Below are 25,456 nucleotides of genomic sequence, written 5' to 3' on the forward strand. Positions count from 1 at the left end.
TAAACATAATACAATTTATTAAGTATCTTTTTTATAAATTTTTAATTTTACATATTTTCCCGAGCTTTTTACATAATACAGTTAATCTAAATGCAGCCCAACATTTACAGGCTATATACAACTTAAAACTTTCTCCATAGGGAAAACACACAAGTATATTGTTGCTTCTTCAAGTATCTGAATCCCTGAACATTTTTACACATTTTGTTTTGATACAATATGATTTCAAAATTAATTTGTTCAGGATTATTTGCATAAAATCTGGAAGTGAAAAAAAGAGTGTCCTTGCACTTCATTACTTGTTGGGGGATAAAAAAAATAAAACAAAAAGGTCCCTGTTGTAGTCATATTGGATCAGAACAAAATATGAAAATATGTAGGGGTGAATACTTTCCAAAGTGGCCGAATGTGATATCAACATGGGAAGAGGTCTGTGTAGTCTTCACCCCCTGATATACAGCACTGTACATGGTCCCATCAAAAAACAACTATATTATCAAATTTACACTGAACACAATAAGATATTCTCCAGATGAAACAAGCAACAGTAAATCTTACAATAGAAAGTTAGTTTAAAATGTTACACTTTACATACACATGATACTTTAATAAAGTAATTGCATTTTTCTGAAAAAAAAAAGAAAGGGCTTAACCTTTGATGAGTGCGCTACTCCGTATCCTTTCACAGGTCAGTACATTCAGATTAAATTAGGAGAGCAGAGCATGTTGCTGTTTTAGCAACTGCTGCTCACTGAAACTAATAGAAATGTTCACAGTGCTAGCTTTGGAAAATGATAGTCTTGAAAAAACACACATTGATTGGATTTGTCAACTTCTGAAATCACTTAACAGTGATCCCAGCCCATAATTATGGATGACAGAGCTTCAGCTCCGTGCCAAAAACTTGTTACATCCCTACTGCACTGTTGCGGGTCCTTGCTTTCAAACATAATCACTAAATCAACATTCATGAATGCATTCACAGCATGCAAACACACATCCCACTACCATTTGCTCTGTGAGACAGCATAGAAACACAATTTACTATATTTTATGGACCTTTTGTGTACACACATTCAAAATCTCTCTAACTTTGTAGCATCTCACTGATATGAGTTTTTTTTTTTTTTTATCTCTGTTGGGGCAACTTTTATGAAGGGGCTGTGTCGGTGTATAAAGTGATCCTATTTGGCAAAAGTATTTTAAAATATATTAGCAGCTGTGACAAAAACATAACTTTATCCTAAAAAAAACTAACTTGTACTTGTGCTCAGTGTACACACGCCAGTATATTTCATAGGGGTGTCCCGATCCGATATTGATATCGGATATCGGTCCGATATCAGCCAAAAAACGAGTATCGGATTTTATCATACTGCATCTAAAATCTCCGATACAAGCGCTCCGATAAGCAGTCCATTTTCCGCTCCAGCACTTCTATCCATAGGTGACTCTGGTTGCTGACTGTTGTTCTCTGTTTGAGTAACATCACTTGATCAAGCCTTTTCTAACATTCCACACTACAAAATAAGTAATAAAAGTATGTATGATTCGTACTGATATCGTATCGGATCGATATCGGTATCGGCCAATACTCAAGGCTGCAATATTGGTATCGTATCGGAAGTGAAAAAGTTGTATCGGGACATCCCTAATATTTGAAGGACAAAAACTAGTAATAAGTATCAATTTGAGTTTTAATTACAACCAAACTCTGACAAAACTGTATTTTTTCAATTTAAGTGGCTGTTTTTTGAATGATCCGCAACCATGAGCATTATACTAAATCTTCACAAAGATAGTAGTAACATCTTAAACAAAATCAGCCAGCGGGGGGAGCTATTACTGTATGCACCATCACTGAGGACTGCAGCTCCAGTTCAGGAGCTGGACTCCAGTCCGTGATTTAGCTCCAGCCCTGCAGCATGTGCCTCTGCTGGAGAAGAGGCACTCCCCTAAATCACATTCCCAATGTGCTGCTGGTTATGGCGGGTCAGCACTCTGATCCTAAACTGTCACAGCCCTCAAAACCCAATGTCACCTCTCGAGTACATGATCTGCTATTGGTTAATCCACAGCAGTCACAGTGATAGCGAGGAGTCTAGACGCCGTGACAGGGTGCTGTCACGAACACTGAGCTGGCAGTGCAGCTTTTCCCCAAAGTGAAGCTTGTGTGAAAATGACTAGTGCTCCATTTTCTGCAAGAATGGATGGCAAGTGAAGGTCTAAAACAACACATTTGCCCACTGTATACTGCCACAGACAAACACACACACTCAACATGATGCAGCCGGACACATCCTAAATTCAGGATCAAGACTTCAGGACGCTGTGGCAGTCTGGTATTGTACGAGGCTTGTGTTTTGTCTGAGGAATGTTCCTGGCTTTATATCAGCTGCGTCTGAATGATAGTGAAACTGTGGATCAGTGAGGTGTCCAACAACTCTCCTGCCCTCACTGTGACCTAGTCTGAGGCCTGTGGTTCTCCCCTGTTGGGGGGCGTCTCTGTCCTCCAGCCTGGTGGTCCTGTGTTCAGGCCAGCTTCAGCGTGCTGATGGGGAAGGAGGGCATGGTCACCATGGTCACAGGGTTGAGCACCGTCTGACCCACCAGCTGCGGGTGGTGTGTCACCATTTGGGTGCTGACCGCTGTCTGCTTGCTGACGATGGTGGCAGCTGATTGGCTGGGGGCGGTACCGTTCATCTGAGGGTGGGCGTGGTTGATGGTGTGGGTGATGTGACCGACGACAGCTGGCTGCGTGACAGACACCTGTTGGGGGTAGAGGGCAGGTAGGTGCTGGCTCAGGTGAGCCACCGGGTGCACGGTGATGTGGCCGATGGGTTGATGGCCGGGAGCTAACTGGACAGAACTGGTGGTGGTGGAGGGAGCCAGGTGGGCGATATGTTTGGGACCTCCTCCCTGGATGACGTGGTTGACTGCCTGGATGACTGAGGGGTGGGACACTGAAGCGTGGGCGATAACTGTGGGGTGTAGGCTGGGCATGGTTACCATCTGAGTCTGGGTGGGGACGTGGGGCTGACTGGGGGTGGTGGGAGTGCTGGATGTCGTGGCTGTGACTGTCAGAGGGGCTGCAGGCTTGGACACCGGCTGTGGAGGAGTCACTGGCAGTGGCTGCAGCTGAGGCTGGTGCTGGTGCTGGGGGGCTTTGTGCTGGATGGAGATGTGCTGGGTGATGAAGGAGGTAGTAGTGGTGGTGGTGGGTGTCTGAGTCGGGGTCTGATTTGGTGTTGCAGTTTTGTGCAGCTCAGGTTTCATGGTTTGAGGCACGGTGGGTAAGGCAGTCTGTGCTCTGGGTGCAGTCTCATCTTCTAGGTCTTCATCCATAATGTCTTCACCTTCTGCAACACCAACAGATGAGAGAATTAAATACTGCAATATCACACTGCATCTACCAGCACTAACACTAAGACTGGGTTGAACCAAGCAGATTCATTTAATCAAAGATAAATTATGATCAGAGTTTAGCAAAACTAGGTTTAAAGTGAGTAAATCCAGATTTAAAACTAAGCAGAGCTTGGTTGTGCAATAAGATTTTTTTGTCCCCAAGGGCAGAACTTCATTCTGACAGTACTGTACACACTGGTCAACAGACAAACAACATGCAGTAACATGTTGATTAAAAAGTAATCTCAGTTTAGTGATTTAAACCAAAATTAAACAGAATTAAATCAATATGAAAATGTTTGCTTGCTCAAATTAAAATTTAAAAAATAAAATGATAAATATGAGTGTTGTCATGCCTAGTAAGTGTAAACATCAACTTATGGCTGCTTGGTATTCCTTAACAAAATGTTATATTGTTTACTACCTAGCTAAAAAGTTAAACCAAAAACAATATCACGTTTGCAAGCTAGTTAAAAAGTTAAAATGTTACATTGTCTTCTAGATAGCTAAAAGAAAAAAGTGTTTGGTGCAAAATTATTGAAAGGTAAATTATGATTTAATCAGGTTTACAAATTAATCCTTGTTGGTGTAACCCAGCCTTTGATTTGCTGCAGTTGATGGGATATTTTGCAATATAGAGCTGTTTCAAAGTTGTATAGGATTAACATTACTCTAAATATATCTTAATATTTATCCAGGCGCAGCCCTGTAGACCTCCAGTAATACCACCCTGACTGTCAGCCTACCTGAGGCAGTGGAAGTTGAGGCCTGGTCCTCCTCTGGCTGTACGGTCTGTCGGAGGACACGGTCAATCTCGATCACATCCATCCACTGGCTCAGTTCGTTCTTCAGCTCTGCTAATCGCTGCTGCGTGGCGATCTTCTCTCTGGCCAGCCGCTCCATGTCATGCTCGTACTCCTTCTCTTTCCGCTTCAATGTCTAAAAAGAGACAAACATAATGGTAAAACTCTTAAATCATTGAACTGAGTGACTCTATGATGACAGTATGAGCTGCCACTTACTAGGTAACATGTACAGTGTGATGCAATAATCCAGTTCTGTCTTTGTGAAGCTCTGCTTTTGTTGACAGTGTCAGAGAAATGTTGATACAACTCCATGATAATGTCTGAGGCCTTTGTTGGTGGCTTTGTATTCGATTGTGAAATATTGATTTAAGTTTACCTCAAATGCAGTTTGACAGACTGTTACAGACATAAGCAGGAGACTTGAGCAGGAAAGCTAATGTGTCTCTTGTGTTTTGAAGCAGGCTGCCGTCTGGCTCAGTGTGACTGTCTGCTTGTTAATGCTTTATGGAAGATTTGATTGGCTGTATCAAAACAAGATCTCCATCTAAGTAGATGGATATCACAGCAGTAGTTCATCGAGTTAATGCAAAACTAAAAGGCGTCATCATGAACTGAGGATTTACAAATGATTTATTCAGCAGATATGTATGCTGCAATAAACACATGAATGCAATTTAATTTCAGTGACATTTAAATGGATTGTTTGAATTTTTTGAAGTGGGGTCGTATGAGGTACTTGTCCATAGTTGGTATATTACCTACATTAGAGGAGGACCAGTGTCAGAAATCTGCACCCAAAGAAACCAGACTCCACTGGCGAAATCAGTAACTTTAACTTGCAGAGTTTCTTGTCTGCTGCTGCCTTGATCCATTTGTTTGTTTGTGTTATGTTGTGACTTCTGCTTTTTTTAGTTTGGATTCACAAAGGTCACACAATAATACAAACAAACTGATCATGCCAGGTGGTATACCTGTAACTCTTGTGCTCTGCAAGCTAAAATAGCTAAATTCCTGTAAAGCTCCAGTAGGCAACATTGTTTTGGCATAATTGAGAAATAATTTCATAAAAACCTTTCAGCATATTGTAAATCAGGTGTTCTGAGAGAGAACTAGACTTCTGCACCTCCTCTATGGCTCTGTTTTCAGCATTTAGAGAATCTTCCCCGTGACGGTAGACTTAAACCAATCACAGGTGTTTTAGGACCTGGGGGACTCCTCCTAACAGTGCAGCGGTGTGTACACGTTCCCTCGTTGAGACCCTGAATCAATGACGGAAACTACTGCAGGAAAAGTCGCTATAAAACGGCATTATAATAAATAAAAAAGAGCCTAATTAGCAAAATGCTCAACCCAGGAGTTTGTCAGCTCACTCGGTTACTTTTGAGTTCACCTTCAGTTATGTTCATTCACATGTATTGCAGAGCTTTGCAGAGTGCTGAGAGGACCGGGTGGAGCTGAGACACAGAGCTGACAGACAGCAGCTCAGAACCGGGGAGCTCTGCAGTGAAGGGCTGGTGGTAGACTGGTGCTTTTGGAGGAAAAAAACACCGGAGTCACTGTAATGCCAGCTCCAGGAGAGGAGCTCAGTGTGTATGTTTCAATCGTTTTCGATTAAAAAGAAGATTTGTCTTCACTCCTGCTTCAACCTTCTGCAGCAACAACAAAGAAATCATGGAGCCGCAGACCATCCAGATGAGAGCTCAGCATTTGTTTTTGAAACTTTTGAGATGAAAAAGTGGATTTATTCTTACTTTTGTCACTCTGCCCCTCTGTAGCAGCGATACATGAAACAATTATGGATGTGCTGACCTGCCAGATGAGATTTTGCTTTTTAAACTTTTCGGATTAAAAAGTGGATTTATCTTAATGTTTGCTTGTAAAACTGTGTTACAGCAGCACAATGGAGTAGCCCACCATGCTGTGCTGAGTAACATTTTCATGACCGCTTACAATGCGGCGAGCTGTGCCCTACATGAACCGTGAGCCCGACCCGCCTCCAATGGTGGTGAGCCTCCTTTCTGTCCCCCTCCAAAAAGCGAGTGTTGTGATACAGAGCTCATGTGTGTGCAGGAGAGCAGAGAGAAAGACGTTTTTAAAAGTCTCTTTATGTTCAACTCTCAGTACTCCTGTATCTTCACACTGAATCTTTGTTTTTAATGTAGTTTCTCTCCTCTGTCAGGTGTCTGTTATATTACACACGGCTGATGTCTGTCGGTCTGTGCTCGCTCACGATAGCCTCATTAACTGTAGCTCGCACTCACGAAGGGCGTGCTGCTCGTCTAGTGGGCTCAGGACACAAAACAAAACCTAACTCAGATGAGACTCAAAAATCAACCATTTTCAGGCTTTCTACCTACTGCAGCTTTAAGGAGTCTGGTTGAGCATCATCAGTTTCCTGTCAAGTTCAAGTGGTAAAATATTCTAAATATAGCACACACTTCAGCTGATAATGATTTTTTGAGATGGACCTTTTATAGGTGGCTACAATACTGTATGTTTTGCTGCCCACCCTGTCCACAGCAGTATATTGCTTAACTTGCATGCTCGTACTCCTCTCAGGTCCTCCAAACTAGGGTTGGGCTGACCGCCATCTACTGTTGGCAACTGCAACTGACTACTGCAGGTAAGTACCCCACACAACCCCATTTCCAATAATCCAAAATATCCCTTTAAGTAAACATTGTGAACACTTCCCCCCACTGTCACCACGTGAACAGTAAAACAGATTTGTGATCTACGCTTTATTATCATCTTTCTCACACAGTAAGTGATCACAGATTACATTCAACTCAAGTATCAGGTTCAGTCAGCCACTAACAGAAGAAGGAGACTGTCTGATTATTTCATGTATTAATCATGCAAGTTCAGCCTCCACCAACAATTAGTGAATTCCTGGTGGATGTTTAACCCCTGAAGAAAAATGCTCAGAAACAGAAGCAATATTAAAGCCTGCATTAACACCCACTGTCCTTACAGCTGATTGATAAGGAACGAGTCAACAAATAATGATTTAAAAATAAACCTGTGACCAGAGCCTGTGTGCAGGGAGCAAAATAACAAGAGCCACAGAAGCAGGAGGGAAGGAGGAGGTGGAGGAGACGAGTATGGAAAGTAGGAGGTGCTTCCAGGCAGTGGTTCTCTGTGACCCAATTTCCCTTAACCCATCAGCTGACACAGACAAGGCAAAACCAAACAAACTGAGCTGGACTTCCTTGTGCACGGCTACAGCAGGAAAAGTATTAAAAAAAAACAACTATATGATGAAAACTGTAAAAACAAATGGCAAAACATAATAATGAAAATGCACAGAGAAATGTTGAGCAAACTATTTAGAACTTATCCCCTGGTTAAGTTAATACAGACAGGATAGAGTTACGCTGTTAAGGATCAGTGTTTTGACATGAAACTCTTCATATAATTTATGTTCAGCCTGGTCAAATTATCCGACACAGTCTCTGGTCTCTGTGGCAAAGGCTCAAGGAGATCTGTTACAGCAACCTGATGAGTCAGGATCATAAAGCCATTTCCCCAAAGGGTGGACTTCCTGCTAGTGTTCAACCACTGTGAGAGAGGAATATGTGTGTGTGTGAGCGTACATGTGCGAGTCATGTCTGAGACTGTGAGATTGAGAAAAGACTGAAGTGTTCAGCTTGTCTTACTGTATCTGTCTGTAGAGAGACTTGTACATGTGCATCTACAGTACAATATATACATGTACATAAATAGCAAATGGGGACAAAAGGCGGGCCTTGAGTACTTCAGCACCTGTCTCTAGTCCTTATCCAGGATTAGAAATGCATGGGCCAAGCAGCCTGTGTCTGGGCTGCGTCCCACTGGGCTGTTTTCGGTCACTCACTCACACACAAATACAAATGCAGAGGAAGTCCTGTTCACGTATTAGTTTGTCAGTAGCGAGACATGACAAAAACACAATTAAGCCCAATTAAATCCACATAAATGAGCCTTTAATCTGGTGCTTAAGGTGAAGAATACTACTTTAAATTATTAACAATTATTATTTCAATTAATCAATGTCAGAAAATGGTGAAATATGTTGATAATGCTTTACTAAAGCCCAAGTTCACATCCTCAAATGTAAACAAAAACCCGAAGATATTCAGTTTACTCAGTGATATATAGCAATTTATTACCTTTTTTGGCCCTTTTTCAATTACAAATTGTGTCTCCAAAGAAAAACTTGTGAACCTAAAAAGCAAATGATTATTCTTGTACCAACAAATTATTATTTATAATGCATTTACTGAAAGACCACTATTTGGCATCAGTGTATCGACTGACACAAAAAATATCACAGTACTATACTGTATCAATTTTTTCCCCCACTCCTAGTAATCATGACACTTTTTAACTTACCTTAAACCTTGTTTGGTGTTTCTGTACTGCAATTTTTTGTACTCATCAGCCAACATAAACACAAATACACGTACGTAATAAATGGATATCAGCCTGAAAAAAAATCTCCTGCTGCCTTTTTTTTTTACTACTACTACAACATACTATTAACAGTAACCACGGACTGTATATAAATACTTTGCCTGGGAAGAAGTAAATGTAGACTCTTTTGCATTAATGCCATAAACAGTTCAATCTGATTTCAAGGAGAATCTGACCCGGTGGCAGACATTAAGAATAACTACATAGAAATGGCTGATCATCTCGCTGATAATCACATTTGCTTATGTGGGTCATATAGAGGCATCATTATGAAACTGAGACTGTTTCATAACCAGTTAAAAACTCCTTGTAGTATGTTCAAAAACCCTGATTTCTCAATGTGCAAATCAGAATCAAAATTGTCTTCACTCAGTATTGCTACTGACACTGCTGCCTGCTTTATGTCTCATTACTTAAAATTTTGACAGTAGTTGTGTGCCTCTGGAAAACCACCAGAATTCAAGTGTTTAAGCACCATTTCTCTCTAACAAACACTGTTATTCAGACAATAAAATTATCTATCTTTGGAAGGAGGAGAGCAGGACTAATCATAAAGTCCACTGATTAATGAATAACGTGTTACTAACCATGCACTCATGAACATCTGGACACAGATGTGAAACTCTGTCACCCAGAAGAGCTGTTCATATCCATACTCCAGTCTGAACACATTAGCAGTATCCCCTGTCTCAACACGTGGTGTACTCAAATGCCCCCCATCTCTGGTTGTCATGGAAACAGCTGAAAACCTCCTTAAGGTTTCCTCAGTGACCTAAAAGACCACGATACACACCTTAATGTGCCAGAGGTGCTATTTTCTTCAGTATTACAGTATTACAATGTCTGGGTGTAATTATGAAAACAATTGCTCACATGCATGCAGAGTTGATTTTCTGACACAAACACTAAGCACCTATCACAAAGGATTGTTAGTCGGGCGGAATGAGAGGGTATTAAAGGGTGTACAAAATATGTGACACGTGGAGCGAAAAGCGCTGGCTGCCTCCCTTTCACCCTCATGCATTAGCAGGCAGCCTTTACGTGAGTGGCGCCACAACTGTGCATGCCACAAACTATGACTCATGGAGAGAGAAAACACTCCACAAACACCGAGACCCACTGAACTCTCGCTGCTACAGTGCTGATGGTGGACAGAGCAAACACTCTTTAGAAACAGCTAGTCTCAGATTAACTATGTAAACCTGATAAACGAGTCTGTCGCAGATGGATCCCACATGACTTCACCAGCCTGTTAATCATGTCACCAGGTTGGTAGGACACAAGGTGCCAAGTACCTTTTTGTTTCTTTGCACATGGCCGCACCCCCTGAGCCTCCTCCTTCCATGGAGACAGGGCCTCACCTCTGCCTTGTTTGCGTGTGAAAATCTAGATCAGTACAGGGATAGGCTGCATTGTGTGTGTGTGTGTGTGTGTGTGTGTGTGTGTGCACGCACGCACGCGTGTGCGGAAGGTAAACAGTGCTCGAGCGCTGTCACAAGCAATGCGAGTGCCGAGCACATGGCCCCACAGAGAACGGGAGAGGGAGGGAGGGCAGCAGATAGCGGGGGATTGAAAGAGAGCAACACAAGCTGTACCGACTGACTCACTTCTGCAGCAGACGGCACAAGGCTGGGCTTTCTTAAAGGGCCAGGAGCGCAGGAGGCCACGTTGCAGACATGCTGCTCAGCCTGGCTCACTGATCACGCTTCTGCATACAGGTCTTGTGACAGTGTGGTAACCATAAACCCTTGTCTTATTGTGCCTTCAAGCTGGAACAGAGAGCTTCACGTGGTGTCCGACTTCAACAACAAAGGGCCTGTCTGTGGAAAAGAAAATCCCTACTTTTACACACCGAGCTTGTGTTGGTCATAACTGACCTAATTACCTCATCATGGTAAGGACCGGTCGATAGTCCAGACCATGCTCCAGTACTTGCACAGCTTTTTACAGCTGTGTTATGGCACTAAGGGTTCCTACACCTTTGGCAAAAACACATTTCTGAGGTGCATTTTTAAGCTTTTCCAGCACCTTACAGGTGTGGGAAATCACTTATTTATGTAAATAAACTCCAAATGATTATTTCACTTCTCCATTGGATTTTAAATCAAATGTTATTGTGCAATAAACAACCAAAATTATTCTCTATAAGGGTGAGAAATTTAAGAAACACACAATAGAGTTTTATGTTTCAAAATAGATCACCTGTCTGTAAGAAGACTCCTACACAACCCCATGAGGCAAATATCTGACTTATTTTCTGTCTTTATCGAAAAGGAGAACTATTCAGCCAGGTAGTGATTTATTATGAAAGTAATGTAATTGCACTTTCAAGCAGTTTCCAACACTTCATCAAAATCCAAGCACTTTTCAAACCTGTCAAATACCAAAGTTTTGGGTTGGTAAATCTTTATTTTATTTTATTTTTTACATTTTTTTTTAACAAAAATGTTGCACGTTATGCCTTTAAATCAGAAAAATCATTATATTCCTTGAATAAAATACAACATATACTTGTGCGACAGCAAATGTTAACTGTTACTGAGTTTGACTGCAGCGTTGGCTGTCAGTGAGATTTTAATTAAGACTGAACTGAGACCTTACAAAACCTTGAAATATTAAAGAGCTGTGACCTCGACTGCCACTGATTATTTTTAATATTCAAGGCTGAATGAGTAAGAAAATGTCAAAGCAATTGGTGCAATTTTGTTTTAAGGCAAGGCTCCTGCCATTACATGCACAGGGAAATGTCATTCACTTAAAATGCTAAAAATATTTAAACATCCACCTTCCTCCACCTCTACACATTTTAGACTGTCCCCACCAGATGGCACAACATGTTTCATACTGGCACTCGGGCACAAGCAGGGGAGAGAACAAGTTCAGTCAGCTCTGAGGGGAAATGAAGCGCGAGCCGAGTAAACCGAGCCTTGTGTTTACCGCTCCATGTTCCCTCCCTGCTGCTGGCAGCTAAGCCTGGTGGTACAGCGAGTCCTGCCTGTTGCAGTGCTGGGCGGGGGCCCAGCACGGGGGGGTGACGTCACGCGGCTCACGCTAGCCATGTGCGTGCTGCTCATGTGGCCTTAAAAGCTCAGAGAAGCAGGATGGAGGGAGGGGGAGCAGAGAGGAAAGGAGGAGCTCTAATGCATCAGCGCTTATTTTACAGCCTTTGCTTTCGCAGTGCCACTACAGGCTCAGGGGAAAGTCTTTAGGAACAAGATGTATCACAATTAGAGCAAAAACCAGTGTACAGCTCCGTTAATGTAAAAACACTGACATGATCAAAAAAGAAAAACATGTTTGCACGTGAAGTTTCCGGTCATAATTTGCTGAGTCATTTGCACTTTCGATGAAATGAGGAAGTGGAACTTGAACTAAGCTTTTCAGTGGGAACTGATAAATATCCTGCCAAAAGAGTCACTGCTATAACTGCACTGATTCTCAAGTTAACACTTCACATATCAGGCTAGATAAATGACATGAAATGTGATGCAGAGCCTAAGGAACTTCTCCTGGTATGAACTTCTCAGTGTTTTTTTTTTGCAGCTTGCTTCTCTGCTGCTGGCAGCCCAGAGGAGGGCAAGGACAGCAGGGGTGGGGAGGGAGGAGGCAGCAGCGTTCAGCAGGGAGAGAGGTGTATGCAGGCAGGACACGCGTCTGTACCACCCATGTCAAGATGACAGTGTGTACACGTGTTTTCTATTTTTTTTTTTTAGCCTCCCATCACCTTGAGTTCCCTTCTTTTACTCCACCCCTCCAAAACAAAACAACACCAACCAGGCCGATGAAAAAAGCCACCATCCTAAGAGACACACACGAGTACACGCACTGTTCTGACCTACAATAGAAAAACTGTTATAGCACCAAGTATAGACAAAAGGCTAAATTTCCTGTTACCTGTCACTGCTAAGAATTTACCTTTTTATTTGGTCTGGTGAAACATTTCATGAATTTACCAAAAATGTTTTAATGGGATACGTGTCTAGCTCAACATGATGAGGTCGTACATTTTTGCAGAACGTGGGATTAGTTGTCTTTTTTTTTTTCCCTCAGTCTATTTGGTTTAAATATATCTCTGGTCCAGCTCAGCTGTTGATAGGAGTAGAAGAAAGGCAGGTCAGTCTACCAGTCGAATGCAGCACACTGAACACCGTGTTGCTTAATCATACAGGAGAGGGGGAGCAGAGGGAGGGAGATTGGGTGACGACAAGCACTGCACCCACGCTGTCCTAGTTTCCCTCAGTATCCACGCGCAGAGAGGAATAACCAAACTGCTGCTACTTGGAGCATTAAATCAGAAGCACACTGTCTTCTGCAAAATTTATATTAGTAAACCTGCAACATGGTTATATAACAGTAAGAGATATTAAGAACTGCAGGGATGGTTCTTTCATGGAGGCCTTAAAAGCTCCAAATAAAACCAAATATCACTACTTAGCATAACCAAAGCAGTACCTAATTAAAGTAAACCTAGCATGAAACCCCAGTCATAGCTAAGCAATAAAACTGCAAACACTGAGAGCACCTGTTTCATATAATTATAATAATTACAGCTTTTTTTTTCCAGGGCCAACACTGATACAGATACCGATTATAAGTAACCAAGGAAACCAATAACTGATACTCTGAACCAATTTACCAACAAGAAACTTTGTTGAAACACCTTTCAAAGAGAAATCTGTAATATATTTATTGTAATAAATCACAAAATGACCATGATATGTCATCAGAAATCAGGGAAACATATTAAGTTGAAATGCTCGCTTTTCCAACAACGATGCCAAAGCCATGCGATCCTTTGAAATTTCTAGTCCAGGCTGGCATGACTGCTATTATTTGCCTGTTTTAGCTTAATTAGAGTTTGAATTAATGCCAAATGTTTGCCGAATGAGTTAGTGCCCGTTTATGAGTCATAAGACATCATAATAATCTTTTAGAAGGAGTAGGGGTTTATAATGGTTAAATTGAACAATATGTTAATGGAGTTTGGCAGGCAGTGTCACATGCAGCCACTTAAGTGCAGAGAGTGCATTTTCAGAGCAGTGGGCTTTTGTTTTCAGGACAACAGACTTAACTTTATATCCACAGACGACTGACAGTTATAAACAGGTGATCAGCTTACGGCGTAGGACTCGTTGTCCTTGTTATTGTCAATTTACGATTTTGCGCACACCTTGTGCTCCTGCAGTGTTCCTGTAGCCTGCCTGAGCTTCCTCAGGCCTGGGGAAAAGGGAGTGAGGGGAAACAACTGGCTATTTGAACTACAGTACTCATTTTTGCACACGCAAAAAAAAAGGGTGTCACAGTGTCACAGTTATCTAAATCTACGATTCAAATTGATTTTTATTTTCATTTTTTCCAGCAGTGGACGGATATGCTATTGTCAGACTATGAAGTCTTGATTTATTTTAATCAGTCAACCCGTAACAAATACACATAAAAATATGGCACATGTTCTGAAGTTACAACACCTGATGCCAGCTTGGACCCATGGGTGAACTGATTGATTTAAAACTGCCACCCTACAGTATCTATATATGGGAGGAAAACTGACCCACATTAAACACTATGACACTGAAAGAGTTAAACTAGGCTAGCAGTGGGCCTTTGCACCGGCCGTTTACAACCAGGATACTCTCACAATGAGGGCATGACTCAAACACATGGTGAGTCACTGGTGGCACACATTCCTCATATTTAATGCACAGTCGTTTAAAAAACCTATAAATGAGGAAGTGTAAGAGATTCCTCAGTAAAGAAGGAACTACACAGAAATACAAAATGCAAGAAATGCAAGAAAAGCAAAATGAATATGTGTGGTAAGTAGGAAACAATGTTGTGGCAGGAAACTGAAAATATTCTCCAAGAGGTTCTCAGTGGGTCTAAAACTTCTTTGGTCTGACTGTTGGTAGTAAATGTTTTTATCAGGAACAGACAATGTTAAGGCAACCCAACATCCACTTATCTTGTACCTTATGTCCTTTCCAATAGATTTTAGCCCTGAAAAAAAAAATCACAGCACTTCCCTACAACAATGAAGAATGTGTTTAACATAAGGAAATACATCCAATTTAAAACTGATTATATAAATCATGATAAATAGAGTTGTGACAATGCTATACCACAAAGGAACAAGCTGTTTTCTTTTACAAATGCCTTTCCTCTTGTACCTGACACTCTCTGGCTCATATTGCAGTGTGGCTTCAGAAGAATGGAGGCTCCATTGTTGAGTAGTAATCATCAAGAGTGTCAATAAACCTGTACAAACAAGTCTTGGCAAGATTCACACACATTTGTTGAATGCAGCATACGGTCTGAAGCGTATGGGCTGATAATAATTGCTAGTTGCTACAACATTTTGCACAACCATGGATACAATAAATTAAACAAAGGTATGTTTGAAGGTATTGCATGGCCATTTCTAAGTGGGATTTTATGAGGTACTTTTCCATTTGTCAGTGTATTACTGACAGTAGATGGAGGTCGACACACCCCTAGCTACAAGAAGCAGAGGGGAGTACCAGCATGGAAGCTAAACAAAACTTCCTGCCGTGGACAAGGTCAGCTGCAAAATATATTTTAGCCACTCAAAAAAGGCCCACTAAAAGCAAATCAAAATCAGTATAGTGTCACGATATTTAGAATACTGTCACGGCTTTATCTTGCCGTCAGAGAGCCTTTTTCCAACAGTGCACAGCCATTATATAAGCCAGATACTGCCCTCTCTCCAAACCAATAGTAATTTTACCTCACAGAACATGGGAATTGCTGGTCTACCTCTACCTCTGTCTGTTAGTTAGTTTGAGTTACTGTGTACCTTCCGTGAATCTGAACAGTCCTTTTGCAACAGCAAGGTCACACATTAATACAAACCAACTAACCAATGGAGGCAGAGGTAGACCAGCAACTCTCATGTTCTGTGTGGTAAAATGACTGATTTTGCCAATGAAGTTTGGTTGGTTTAGTGAGCGCTATATTTGTGTATTTGTGTGATTGTGAGCACCACCAGACACCAGTTTACACATCTAGTGGTAACACCAGCAGCTTACCTGAATGTATCTCAGTGCACTCCTTAGCACGCTCAGATTGGAGGTCTTCTTCTCATCTATGTTGGGGATGTTCCTCTTCAGCGTCTCAAAGCACTCCTTCAAGTGTGCTCGTCTGACAGACACAAGACACAGAGAGGGGGTTTAAAGCAGCAGAACTGGTGGAGCAACCCTTTGCTTTATTTTAGACAACAATGTTTGTGTCCTTGACTAAAAAAAGATCAGAGTTAGCATTAAAATTACAGGGGACAAATAATGTAACAACACAAATAACAGATGTTTCTCTCTCTTTAAGGCTGCCCTATGGTAGACAGGTTGAACCCACCTGTTTTTCTCAAGCTTGTTATGCACCTCTCTTGTGCCTGCCCTGTAAGAGCACAAATGAGAGCACAGTAAGAATTTGGTATCCAAAAGGGCAATGTGACAAGAATAATCAAAATCAACCAAAGAAGTGGTTTCTTGCTTTGTTGCTAGTAATAATATTCTGTTGTGCATGTCCAATTTAAAGTACTTTTAGCAGTAAATTAACAATAATGTAACAGCTGCACAATTTTTTTTCTAAATTTCAAATCATTAAAAAACAAACACTTAAAGGGGTTTTAGGAGCCACAGCTCAAAAGTACTTAAGGACATTTTGTAGACGTCTGTATAGATTGACAAAAAACAAAAGATTAATTAAAACAGTGTTCAGTTTCAGTCCATTAACAGGTTAAGACTCACCCTCCAGGCCTCTTCTTGTTGTCTAGGTGGCGTGCGTCATCAGGAGGACTACCCCGACTGATGGGACCGTTCTGTACAGGTGCCTGCTGGAGCACAGGTCCCGACTGGGGGAGTAAGGCATGTTGTTGCGGCGGTGAGACGATGGAGCCAGGATAGTGCTGAACCAGCTGCTGCTGTAGTTTAGTGTTGTTAGTTTGGGTGATGAGCGGGTGATGATGATGGTTCTGTATCAGCTGCTTGTGGTTGGTGGTCAGCACGGGGCTCAGGTGATCAGGTTTGGGTTGTGGAGAGCGTGGCAGAGTAGGGGCAGGCGGTGGAGCAGCTGGAGGGGAGAGTGTGGCGATGGGAAGAGTGGGTGAGCCTGTAGGGTTGGGGGTGACCACAGGGATGGGGATGACAGTGATAGGCATGGAGGGTGGAGGCAGAGAGGGCGGTATAGGCGCCGGGCGGCACTCATTGTGGGGCTCGTTGGCTTTAGGAACATTGTTGATGTGTTGCTGATGGATTGTTGAGTTATAGTTCACATCAGAGTGCCTCTGCTCTGCCAACTGCTCCAGACGCAACTTCTCCTTTAGTTCATCCTCTGTGAAAATAACGAGGCACATTAACACAACCTTTAACACCTTCTTTAGATACACACGAGTACTACAGATCACAGTAACACACCACAATATACAAATACTCTTTATATAGGGTCTCTACACGAATCAGCAAGTTAAAAGCAAGATGTTTTAATGCCACTGTTTCATTGAATTTAAGTCCAATTTTGCAATGAAGCTAAACATTAAATATGAAAATAGGCATAAGGCATACTGGGTAAATGGGTATATCCATATATTGTCAGCACAAAATTATAAGTAAGACAAAATGATAAGAACTGGTTTAGATTACGAAAATCATTCCAAATACGTTTATCACTACAACCTGTAACGTGATGAGTGGAGTGAATTTTAGACCACCATTAGAACATTCAATAAATAAATATTTCAGAAACTCCCAAACAGAATTTAAGACTGTTTAATACATTTTAAGGTTGTTTATTAGTAAATGTGAATTTAATACATCGTAAGACTTTTTCAGGACCAGTAGTTACCCTCTTATGTTGGTTAAATTATGGAGAAGCAATCAAAAATAGAGCAGTGACCTTAAATGGAACCTCATTCTAGGAGACTCTTGCTGGAGATGTGAGGAAAGTGTTGCTTCTATACTACTTTAGACATGTCCAATGCTTAAGACCTGGTGAAATAACATCCAGAGATCATGTTTTAAGTCCTACATAAAAAGTTCCAAATCTTGGCAAAACAGTTCATCTTAGACTCAACCACTGAGCTCCAGGACTTTGACCTCTTCTGCCTTCAAAAATAGGTTATTTTGGCTTTTACCACAGTCAATACTACACCCACTCCACTATGAAGAATGATCTACAACCATGACACAGTTGGCTGCATATGAGAGAGTGACTCTCTCTACTGCATACACTTGATCAATACATGTTTACATGGGGTCCGTTTGATCGAATGATCAACTTGGTAATGCAGTGCCATCAATGGATTGTTGTGCTTATCCTAAAGTGATATTGCGTTTTGGTGGTTCCCCAGTTAAGTAAATCTGTCTTACTTCTGTGTTTAAATGTTCAATATAATGTTCATTATGAGAATGTGACCTTGAAGAAGGTATTTATGAGAGTATGTGAGAGGAGATTAAAGAGTGACTATCCTGAAGGACTGGTGTAAACTGCATATAAATATAAACTAACTATTGACAAAATTTGAAATGAAGTTCTTAGTAAAAGCCTAACATAAAACAATCAAACCAAGGCCTACTACCTGCCACATATATCCTTATTATCCTATTATAGTAAAAAAAAACAAAAACTAAGAGTAAAGTGTTTGCAATTAAAAGCTACAGGTATTTTCACACAGAGACTGTTGACCTTCATTACCCAAAACTCCCATGTACCATGATGTCAGCAGCTCACAGCAGGTCTCTGTTACTCAACACAGCAGCAATGCCAAATAGATAAGTCCAAAAAGATGAGCACATCATCATCAGCAACAGCAGTGAGTGCTTCATCATTAGCAGATGATTAATTTGCATGTGAGCACTTTCTGTGTCCAAGTAGTGACCAAAACCACTACCACAATTTGATATGGGCCAAGAAATCGAAGTCTCACTTAGTAGTTAGTAGGAGATTTTGGAGATACTGGCCATAGAGATGTCTGCCCTCTGTATATATAGTGGGAGTAAGTGGCACTCTGCTTGTGTTAAAAGTGCCAAAAACACATTCAGTCGCAGTGTCACTTTCTAGAAATCATGAGCTGGTACCTCAAAATAATTCGCAGACCTTGCTCTGAGTAAATTCATGTAGGTACTGAAACTACTTTCTCTGCGCTAGAAAGAAAGAACATGCCAGAGGAAAACTGTATTTTTGATTTTGGGGTGAACTGTCCCAATAAAAGTATGTGTATATTTACATTTACAAAATCCTGCCAAGATTCAAGCACACTCTATAAGTTGTTTTTCTCTAATGGAGGTACATCTTGCTCTTAGGTATCTCTAAGACTGTTAGGTATGGAAGGGACATAATGTTCTGCTTCTGTACAATAAAAACAGGTTAACTGTTACTGGAGATGGAAACCGCTCTTTGAAGAAATCACATCAAACATTCTGAAAAAAAAAAATATATATTTGTTGCAACATGAAAGATTTGTAAATTAAAAGAAAATCCAGAAGCTGAGGGTGTTCCTATAAATGTGACAAATGATGAGACTTGCCTGGACACACTTTAGAAAAAGTGACCTCTTTATATTTTGTGCAATATTGCAGTATTTTGGAAATCAAAGCGCTTCATCAGCCTTGTCTGTCATATCATCCAATCATATTCAAAACAGCCCCTCCATAATGTATGGATGCTGCAGAAACTGACTGTCTGGTTGCTATGGCAGCTGTGATGTTCAGTGTTAGAGATGTCAGATACAAATACTGTAGTTGTCATTAACATTATTATGAGTAGGCCAGGGTCACTGCAGCACTACACAGTGTTGCCGTCGCTGCAGAAGTAAAGACTCAGAGTGGAGGCAGTGAGTTTATGATAATCCACTGAAAATGTGATCATATCAATGTTAAGGATTATAACCAATAGAAAACTTGCAAACCAAAAACACTCAAACAAAATGCATAATGTAATGTAAAATATCATGACTATAAAGATAAATGACGCAAGATGGCCTTGTATTATCATTATATGTGTAACATCCCTCATAGCTAGAATATACTCTTCATTGGCTGTTTATCAGGTACATTACCTGTTGATCTGAAGGTGAGGTGGACAAAATAATGGAATAATTCAGCATCATAAACTAGCTGCAGCCCTCAAAAAATTACCATAAAAACAATTCAACACTTCTCTAAATCAGTTTGAACAAAAACTGAACTTTTTAACCTTCATGAAGGTACGATTTGCAGGACTGTTGTATTGAATGCCTGTAAATAGTTTTAGTTACATATACCTTATAAACTGTAACTGAGCATACAATACTCTGACAGATGTCAGCCTTTGTAGTCAATTATTTATATTTAAAGCAGATTGAAAACTGGGGATACTGACAAGTCAGTAGTGTTAGTTATTTAGGATAGCATGGATGTTTTATAGAAAAAAACATATCTATGTGATGTGTGCCCATGAATAGCAAACTTCCCACAGATTACAACCTGCCTAAATTGTATTTGTCTAGCAGTGAAGAGTTCAAAGTTCAGAAACGTTATAGTCCTGCTTTTACACACACAAGCAAACTTTTCACTGAAGATTTGCCAAACTATTACAAAATAAAACTGCAAATTAGATATTATATCAAGCACATACATGTTCATATATTCTTTTTTGTACACATGTAAATATTTAAAGGGACAGTGACGCAACTTGGTACTGTAAAAAATCATGTGGCAGGAAGAGACATTTCCAGCTCTAAATAGCTCTGGAGAACCTTTTAATGGCATCATATTCAACAGCCAAGCGTGTCACTTTTTGCTGGTTTTATATGCTGCATTACACTGGAAAATCGTATCTTCAAAGTAAAAGACATAGAAAAGAACAAGATGTTCTGTACTGTGCTTGCCAGCTTTCAAAAGATGTTGAATGCCCTGTTTGACAGACGGATAATTGAGTATTGTGGTGCCGACACTTGCTAAACTGTTGAGTGTCTTTTCTGAGAGAAAAGCCATGAAACGCTTATAAAAACAAGGGGGTTTTCTATAGACATTATATAACTGCAGCACGACACTGGAAACACTGGCCTACTTTTCTCCACACAGTGACCTGCTCTACAGTAGCAGGAGGGAGGAAGCAGGAGGGGGGAGGACTTTGCTCTCCTGATGCAGCATGGCGGGAGGAGCTGGGATAGGAAAGAAGCAAGAGCTCTCACTCTGAGCTTTTGTAAAAATCACAAATGCTAAATGGTGGAGAACCTCAGGCACATATAAGACTCCTTTATGGAAAATGTCTATATCAGCTGTTTAAAAATAACACGACATTTACAGATACAGAAAATATGCTTTCATATTTAGCATTTGACACATAAGCCGACACAACACAGGAAAGTAAAGTATAGGGTACAAGGTGGGCTTGTTTATTGCAACACAACTTTTGTGTAGTCTTGACAAGACTACATGGAGGGACCATGGAGGGAGAGCAGTTAACTAAATTCTGTTTTGAAACACTTTCAAGCCCTTTATAAAAGTAGTTTAGCCTGCAAAGCTTGAAAATCTGTTGCTACAAAAGGATTTATGGTTTTACTTCCAAGCTATACCCAAGAATATTATAATCCTGTTCTTGCCGTTACTGGAAGTGTTGTAGTTTTTGTTCAACTTTTAGCCAAAAATGCATCCTAGAAATCTTACTAATGCATAAAAGTAGGCAGATTGGCTGAGGCCCTGTTTACATCTGGGATTAACATGCGTCCTGGGTGATCCGATCACAAATGGACAGGTCTTAGTCCAGGTGTGGATGCACCCAAGACGCAATGAGGACGTGCTGATAGGTTACTTTTAGCCAGCAAAGCTAGATGGAAATACTTTGGTAGGTCTAGGAAGAGATTGTGATTTAGTTTCAAGTAAGTCCAGGAAGTTATCTCACAGGGTGTGTCATGTCATGCAGTGGGCTGTCCTGTACTATGTGAGGACACAGGTAGACCCTTCTCTATTCAGAGGTGGTCTTGGGCACATTCCTCTAGCAGTGTATACACACTGTGTCCTGGGTCACAGTGAAGGGCCACCTACTCAACTGACGTCCTGTACATACACACGAAACACACTGTCCAATTTCCATTTGGTTCATTGTAATGCAAATTACATGTCTGGGCTCTCTTACCTACCAACACAGGCAGCAGATATTTGTGAACACACTGTTTCAACTGAGTTCACAACTGAACTAATGACCACAATATCACCAGACTCCCTTAAAAAAAACTGCGCAAAGAGTTGTGTGAAGAGAAACTTAATAAACTCTGGAAATAGCCAGGCCAAATTCTTCTTATTTATTCGGTCTTTCTTGTAAATACAGCAAGTGTTATACATGAACTTATTATTTCTTTGTGCAAAAACCACTATCCATTTGTCCCTTTGTGTTGGTCACTACTGTTTGCCACGTTTGGCGTTTGCAAACAGAAATGATTATTTGTATATAGAATGAGAAGTGTGATCCCATCGTGAGTAAAGGGATGCATGTAGAGATGCATTGTAATGCCCAGTGCACACTGATGGACTAATCATTTGTCTACTTGTGATCAGACCACCTAAGACACATGTTAATGTCAGGTATAATAAACAGAGAGAAACAGGCACGGCTGTGGCAATTCTGCTCGACATGTGCCAGCTGAAGGATATATTCTACTAATTAAACACACCTCAGCTTTCTTTTAATCAATTCACTCTACTAAAAACCAAGACATCTCTTCAAATTCAGAAAATCTGTTTGTATAAGGGCCTCATTTCTGCATTTATGGAGGTACAAGTTGCACATAATATGGTGGATGCAGTTAAAAAGAATGGACCATGAAATAGCCACAGAGAACTATAATAAAACAAAAAGAAAAACTTCTTTGGAAAACCAAAGCTTCCTCTTAGAGCAACTTAATTGGCAGTAACATGTAGTAAACTATTAATAGACTGCAAGACACTGCATGTGTTTGTTTGAACCTTGAGTTTACATCGTCTCTTTTTTTCTGAAACGCACAACAAAATTTGTTTTCAGAAAAGTGGCGAAAACCTCCCCACAAGGAGGATTTGTGAAATAAGACTGCGCGTAGTAGTGACTCATTTTCTTCATAAACAATCTTTGGGAGGGGTTGCCCCGCGCGCACGTGGTGAAGGAGGCGGGGCAACCCTCCCTTCGGTTAACATATAGAGGTGTGGCTAGATGATACACGTCATCGACAGACATTCAAAGCTCCCCACGAGCGTCTGAAAAGCTGGGGAGTTTGTTTTCTGTTTTTTTCCCCCCAGCACGAGTCAAACACGCAGACATGAAAACGCGCAAATATACGGTGTTTGAATTCTACAACATGTAGCATTTTAAACTAACAGGATTGACTGAGGAGCACAGATGCATGTAGGGGAAACCTGCAAGCCAGAGTCACTTGATCCCCGGCGGACGATGTCAGGTCATTATGTAAAACGAGCTTGGCATTCCCTGCGCCACCGCCCTTTATCCTCCCCATGTTTTGGTTTTTTGACTTTAAATGTCTCGTAGCGGTGCGTGCAGTCGGTCACAAATACTGACGAGGAAAAGCAGAAAAGGGAAAAGATCTGTGAACTTTGCTGTGATGCTACTGTGCAGCCTACAACTGCAACAACCTTATTTATGCAGCAGGTTTCAATGCAGTAACCCCTGATATACCGCAGCAGCCCATGTATGTTTATTATCTGTTGTGGACAGCTATTATCCAAGGCTTAAGACGGAGGCAAACTGGTACATGAAGCAAAGAGGGAGTTAATCAATTTCTGCTACGCGTCTAACGAATATGAAAGTAAAGCTAAAATGGCATACACTGACTGAAACTGTCCTCTCCACAGTCCCTCATATTTCTAAATATCTAAAACCAAAAAATTAGTTCATGAAATGCTTTAAGTTGATAAACGTGGTTTTTCATTAACACAGAAAACAAATCTTTCAGAGACACATTTCACAAAATTGTTGAGTATTTTACATTTTATCCTTAGCAGTCACTAATGTTGGCAAAACAGAACTAAAATATCATTAATAAAATACCAACTTACCACGTGCTTTCTGTTGTTGCTGGGCTTGCAATTCCAAAAACTTGGCTGCTTCCAAAAGCGTTTCGATGCTCATTTCTGTCCAGTTGGAAAGACTGGTGCTCAATTCTTCAAGAGAAAGGCGATAAAGCGAATGCAATATGCGCCTACAGGGTACTACAGGGAGAGGTCCCCAGTCTAAAGCTGGAAAAAGGGTAATCGGACACCCCCTCGGTAGAAACTCTACCACTTACGTAGGAGAGTTACAAACAAGATGGCGCTTAAAGTAGTGGGAACAAATAAGGTTTGTGAATCACGCACCGTTTGTAACCGCCCACCGACAGACACACTCCCTCCCATGCACATCCCAGAGAAACTGGCAAAACACGGAGAAATGAGTTGGATTGGATTAACAACCGTGTTATAAGCGGTTAAGTCACGTCCGCCACGGTTACTAAACCGAAAATACACTCGCCTGACCGCTGATAATTTTCTAGAAAAAATCAACAAAAAGACACTAAATTCGCTGACTACAACATATAAGAGCCATCTTTAACCCAGTGTACACGGCACGACAGACATTAACGATTTTAAATTACAGACCCTTTCTAGGCCCCTTCATACGCTCTATCATTTTATGTAAAACAAACAAATAAACAAACAATGCCTTCCTGCGGCTCGTTACTAAAATTTTACTCTATAAATAGCTGTTTCTCCCGTGCACATCAAAATAGGGGAATTAATTACCGTGTCACAAACGTCTGAGTCACGTCCGTTGCAGTTAAAGTTAAGAGCAATGTAAACAGTGTCTTACATTTGCCTGACCGCTGTTAATTTTTCAGTAAAACGTAACATTATGTGCAAAAACCGTTGGCAGCCAAATGTCTGTAATGTGTCGCTTAGCAACTACTTGTAGTAACTTTAACAAATTTAGAGCCACATTTAACGCAGGATACATAGCACAATGTATCCTAGAAAAGTGTAGTAGAAATTAGAATTAATGCACATTTCTAGGCTTTTAAGACAACTTATATTTTTATACATACAGCTACTCCGTTTGTGCCGTTTTGGTAAAAATTCAATGCTCGTTACTGAAATTTCACTCTAAAAACAGCTATTTTTCCCATGCGCATGAGACAAAATGTCAAAAGAGGGAAAAGCGGTTATGGGATTAATAACCGTAACTGTACACGGTTGAGTCACGTCCACTGCAGGTGTAAAAAGTGTCTAACTTTTATCTGAAAGCTGTTAATTTTTCTGTACGTTGTCAAATACCGTTGGCAGCTAACTGTCTGTAATGTGTTGCTTAGCACTTACCACTTTCACTAACGTTAAACACGCGAACTGCCCTCTTCAACCTAACGTACGTGACACAACAGAGAAGTTGAGTGGGGTTTATAAAGACTGAGCTTTAAAGATAACTTGTTCTCTACGTGTATCATAATATAGGCTTCAATTCGTTCAAATGTAATGTGTGTTTCCTCGTGCCTAGTCTGAGCGAAGTCTCTCCGCAATTTATAAGTTACCATGACTGCAGTAAATTTACATCTCATTGATGTGTCGTTCAACCGCCAATCAGCGTGAAGAACAACAAGGTACGACTCCTGCACACATGGATACAAGCGATGTATTGTGATGCATCTCTCCGCGCCCAACCTATAGAGGCAAGCTGCCTATAACATTGCAGATAAATGTGAAATATTATTGATGACCAGCCAGCCAATGAGGCTCAAAATGAAACCAAATTTAAAAGCAGTACGAGTTGTGGGAGGAGCTGTC

At 40.9% G+C, this 25,456-nt stretch overlaps 1 protein-coding gene across 2 annotated transcripts; it reads right to left on the minus strand.

The window, feature by feature from the left end:
* LOC146328135 (max-binding protein MNT-like) lies at positions 1 to 24,320 on the minus strand. 2 transcript variants are annotated; one of them, XM_084716989.1, is made up of 6 exons: positions 23,702 to 24,320; positions 16,430 to 17,012; positions 16,035 to 16,076; positions 15,713 to 15,824; positions 4,152 to 4,344; positions 1 to 3,359 (listed from the first exon to the last, which is right to left on the minus strand). In XM_084716989.1, exons 1-6 carry the CDS (start codon positions 23,772 to 23,774, stop codon positions 2,533 to 2,535), a joined length of 1,830 nt encoding a protein of 609 aa, XP_084573115.1. In that variant the 5' UTR covers positions 23,775 to 24,320; the 3' UTR covers positions 1 to 2,532. The 2 variants fall into 2 exon arrangements, with proteins under 2 accessions (XP_084573115.1, XP_084573116.1); XM_084716990.1 differs by lacking the exon at positions 16,035 to 16,076.
* Between the last annotated feature and the right edge of the window lie 1,136 nt (positions 24,321 to 25,456).

This window comes from Lutjanus erythropterus, chromosome 4 (genome assembly GCF_056507025.1).
Source record: "Lutjanus erythropterus isolate fLutEry1 chromosome 4, fLutEry1.hap2, whole genome shotgun sequence".
Classification (NCBI taxonomy): domain Eukaryota; kingdom Metazoa; phylum Chordata; class Actinopteri; order Lutjaniformes; family Lutjanidae; genus Lutjanus; species Lutjanus erythropterus.

What these genes read in the sequence shown, in the direction of transcription:
- LOC146328135 (XM_084716989.1), bottom strand. Translation starts at nt 23,774, where the DNA reads ATGAGCATCGAAACGCTTTTGGAAGCAGCCAAGTTTTTGGAATTGCAA. An exon ending in GCAACAACAGAAAGCACGTG is followed by an intron (nt 17,013 to 23,701) that starts GTAAGTTGGTAT and finishes TTATTTTCACAG; the next exon opens with AGGATGAACTAAAGGAGAAG. An exon ending in AACAAGAAGAGGCCTGGAGG is followed by an intron (nt 16,077 to 16,429) that starts GTGAGTCTTAAC and finishes GTGCTCTTACAG; the next exon opens with GGCAGGCACAAGAGAGGTGC.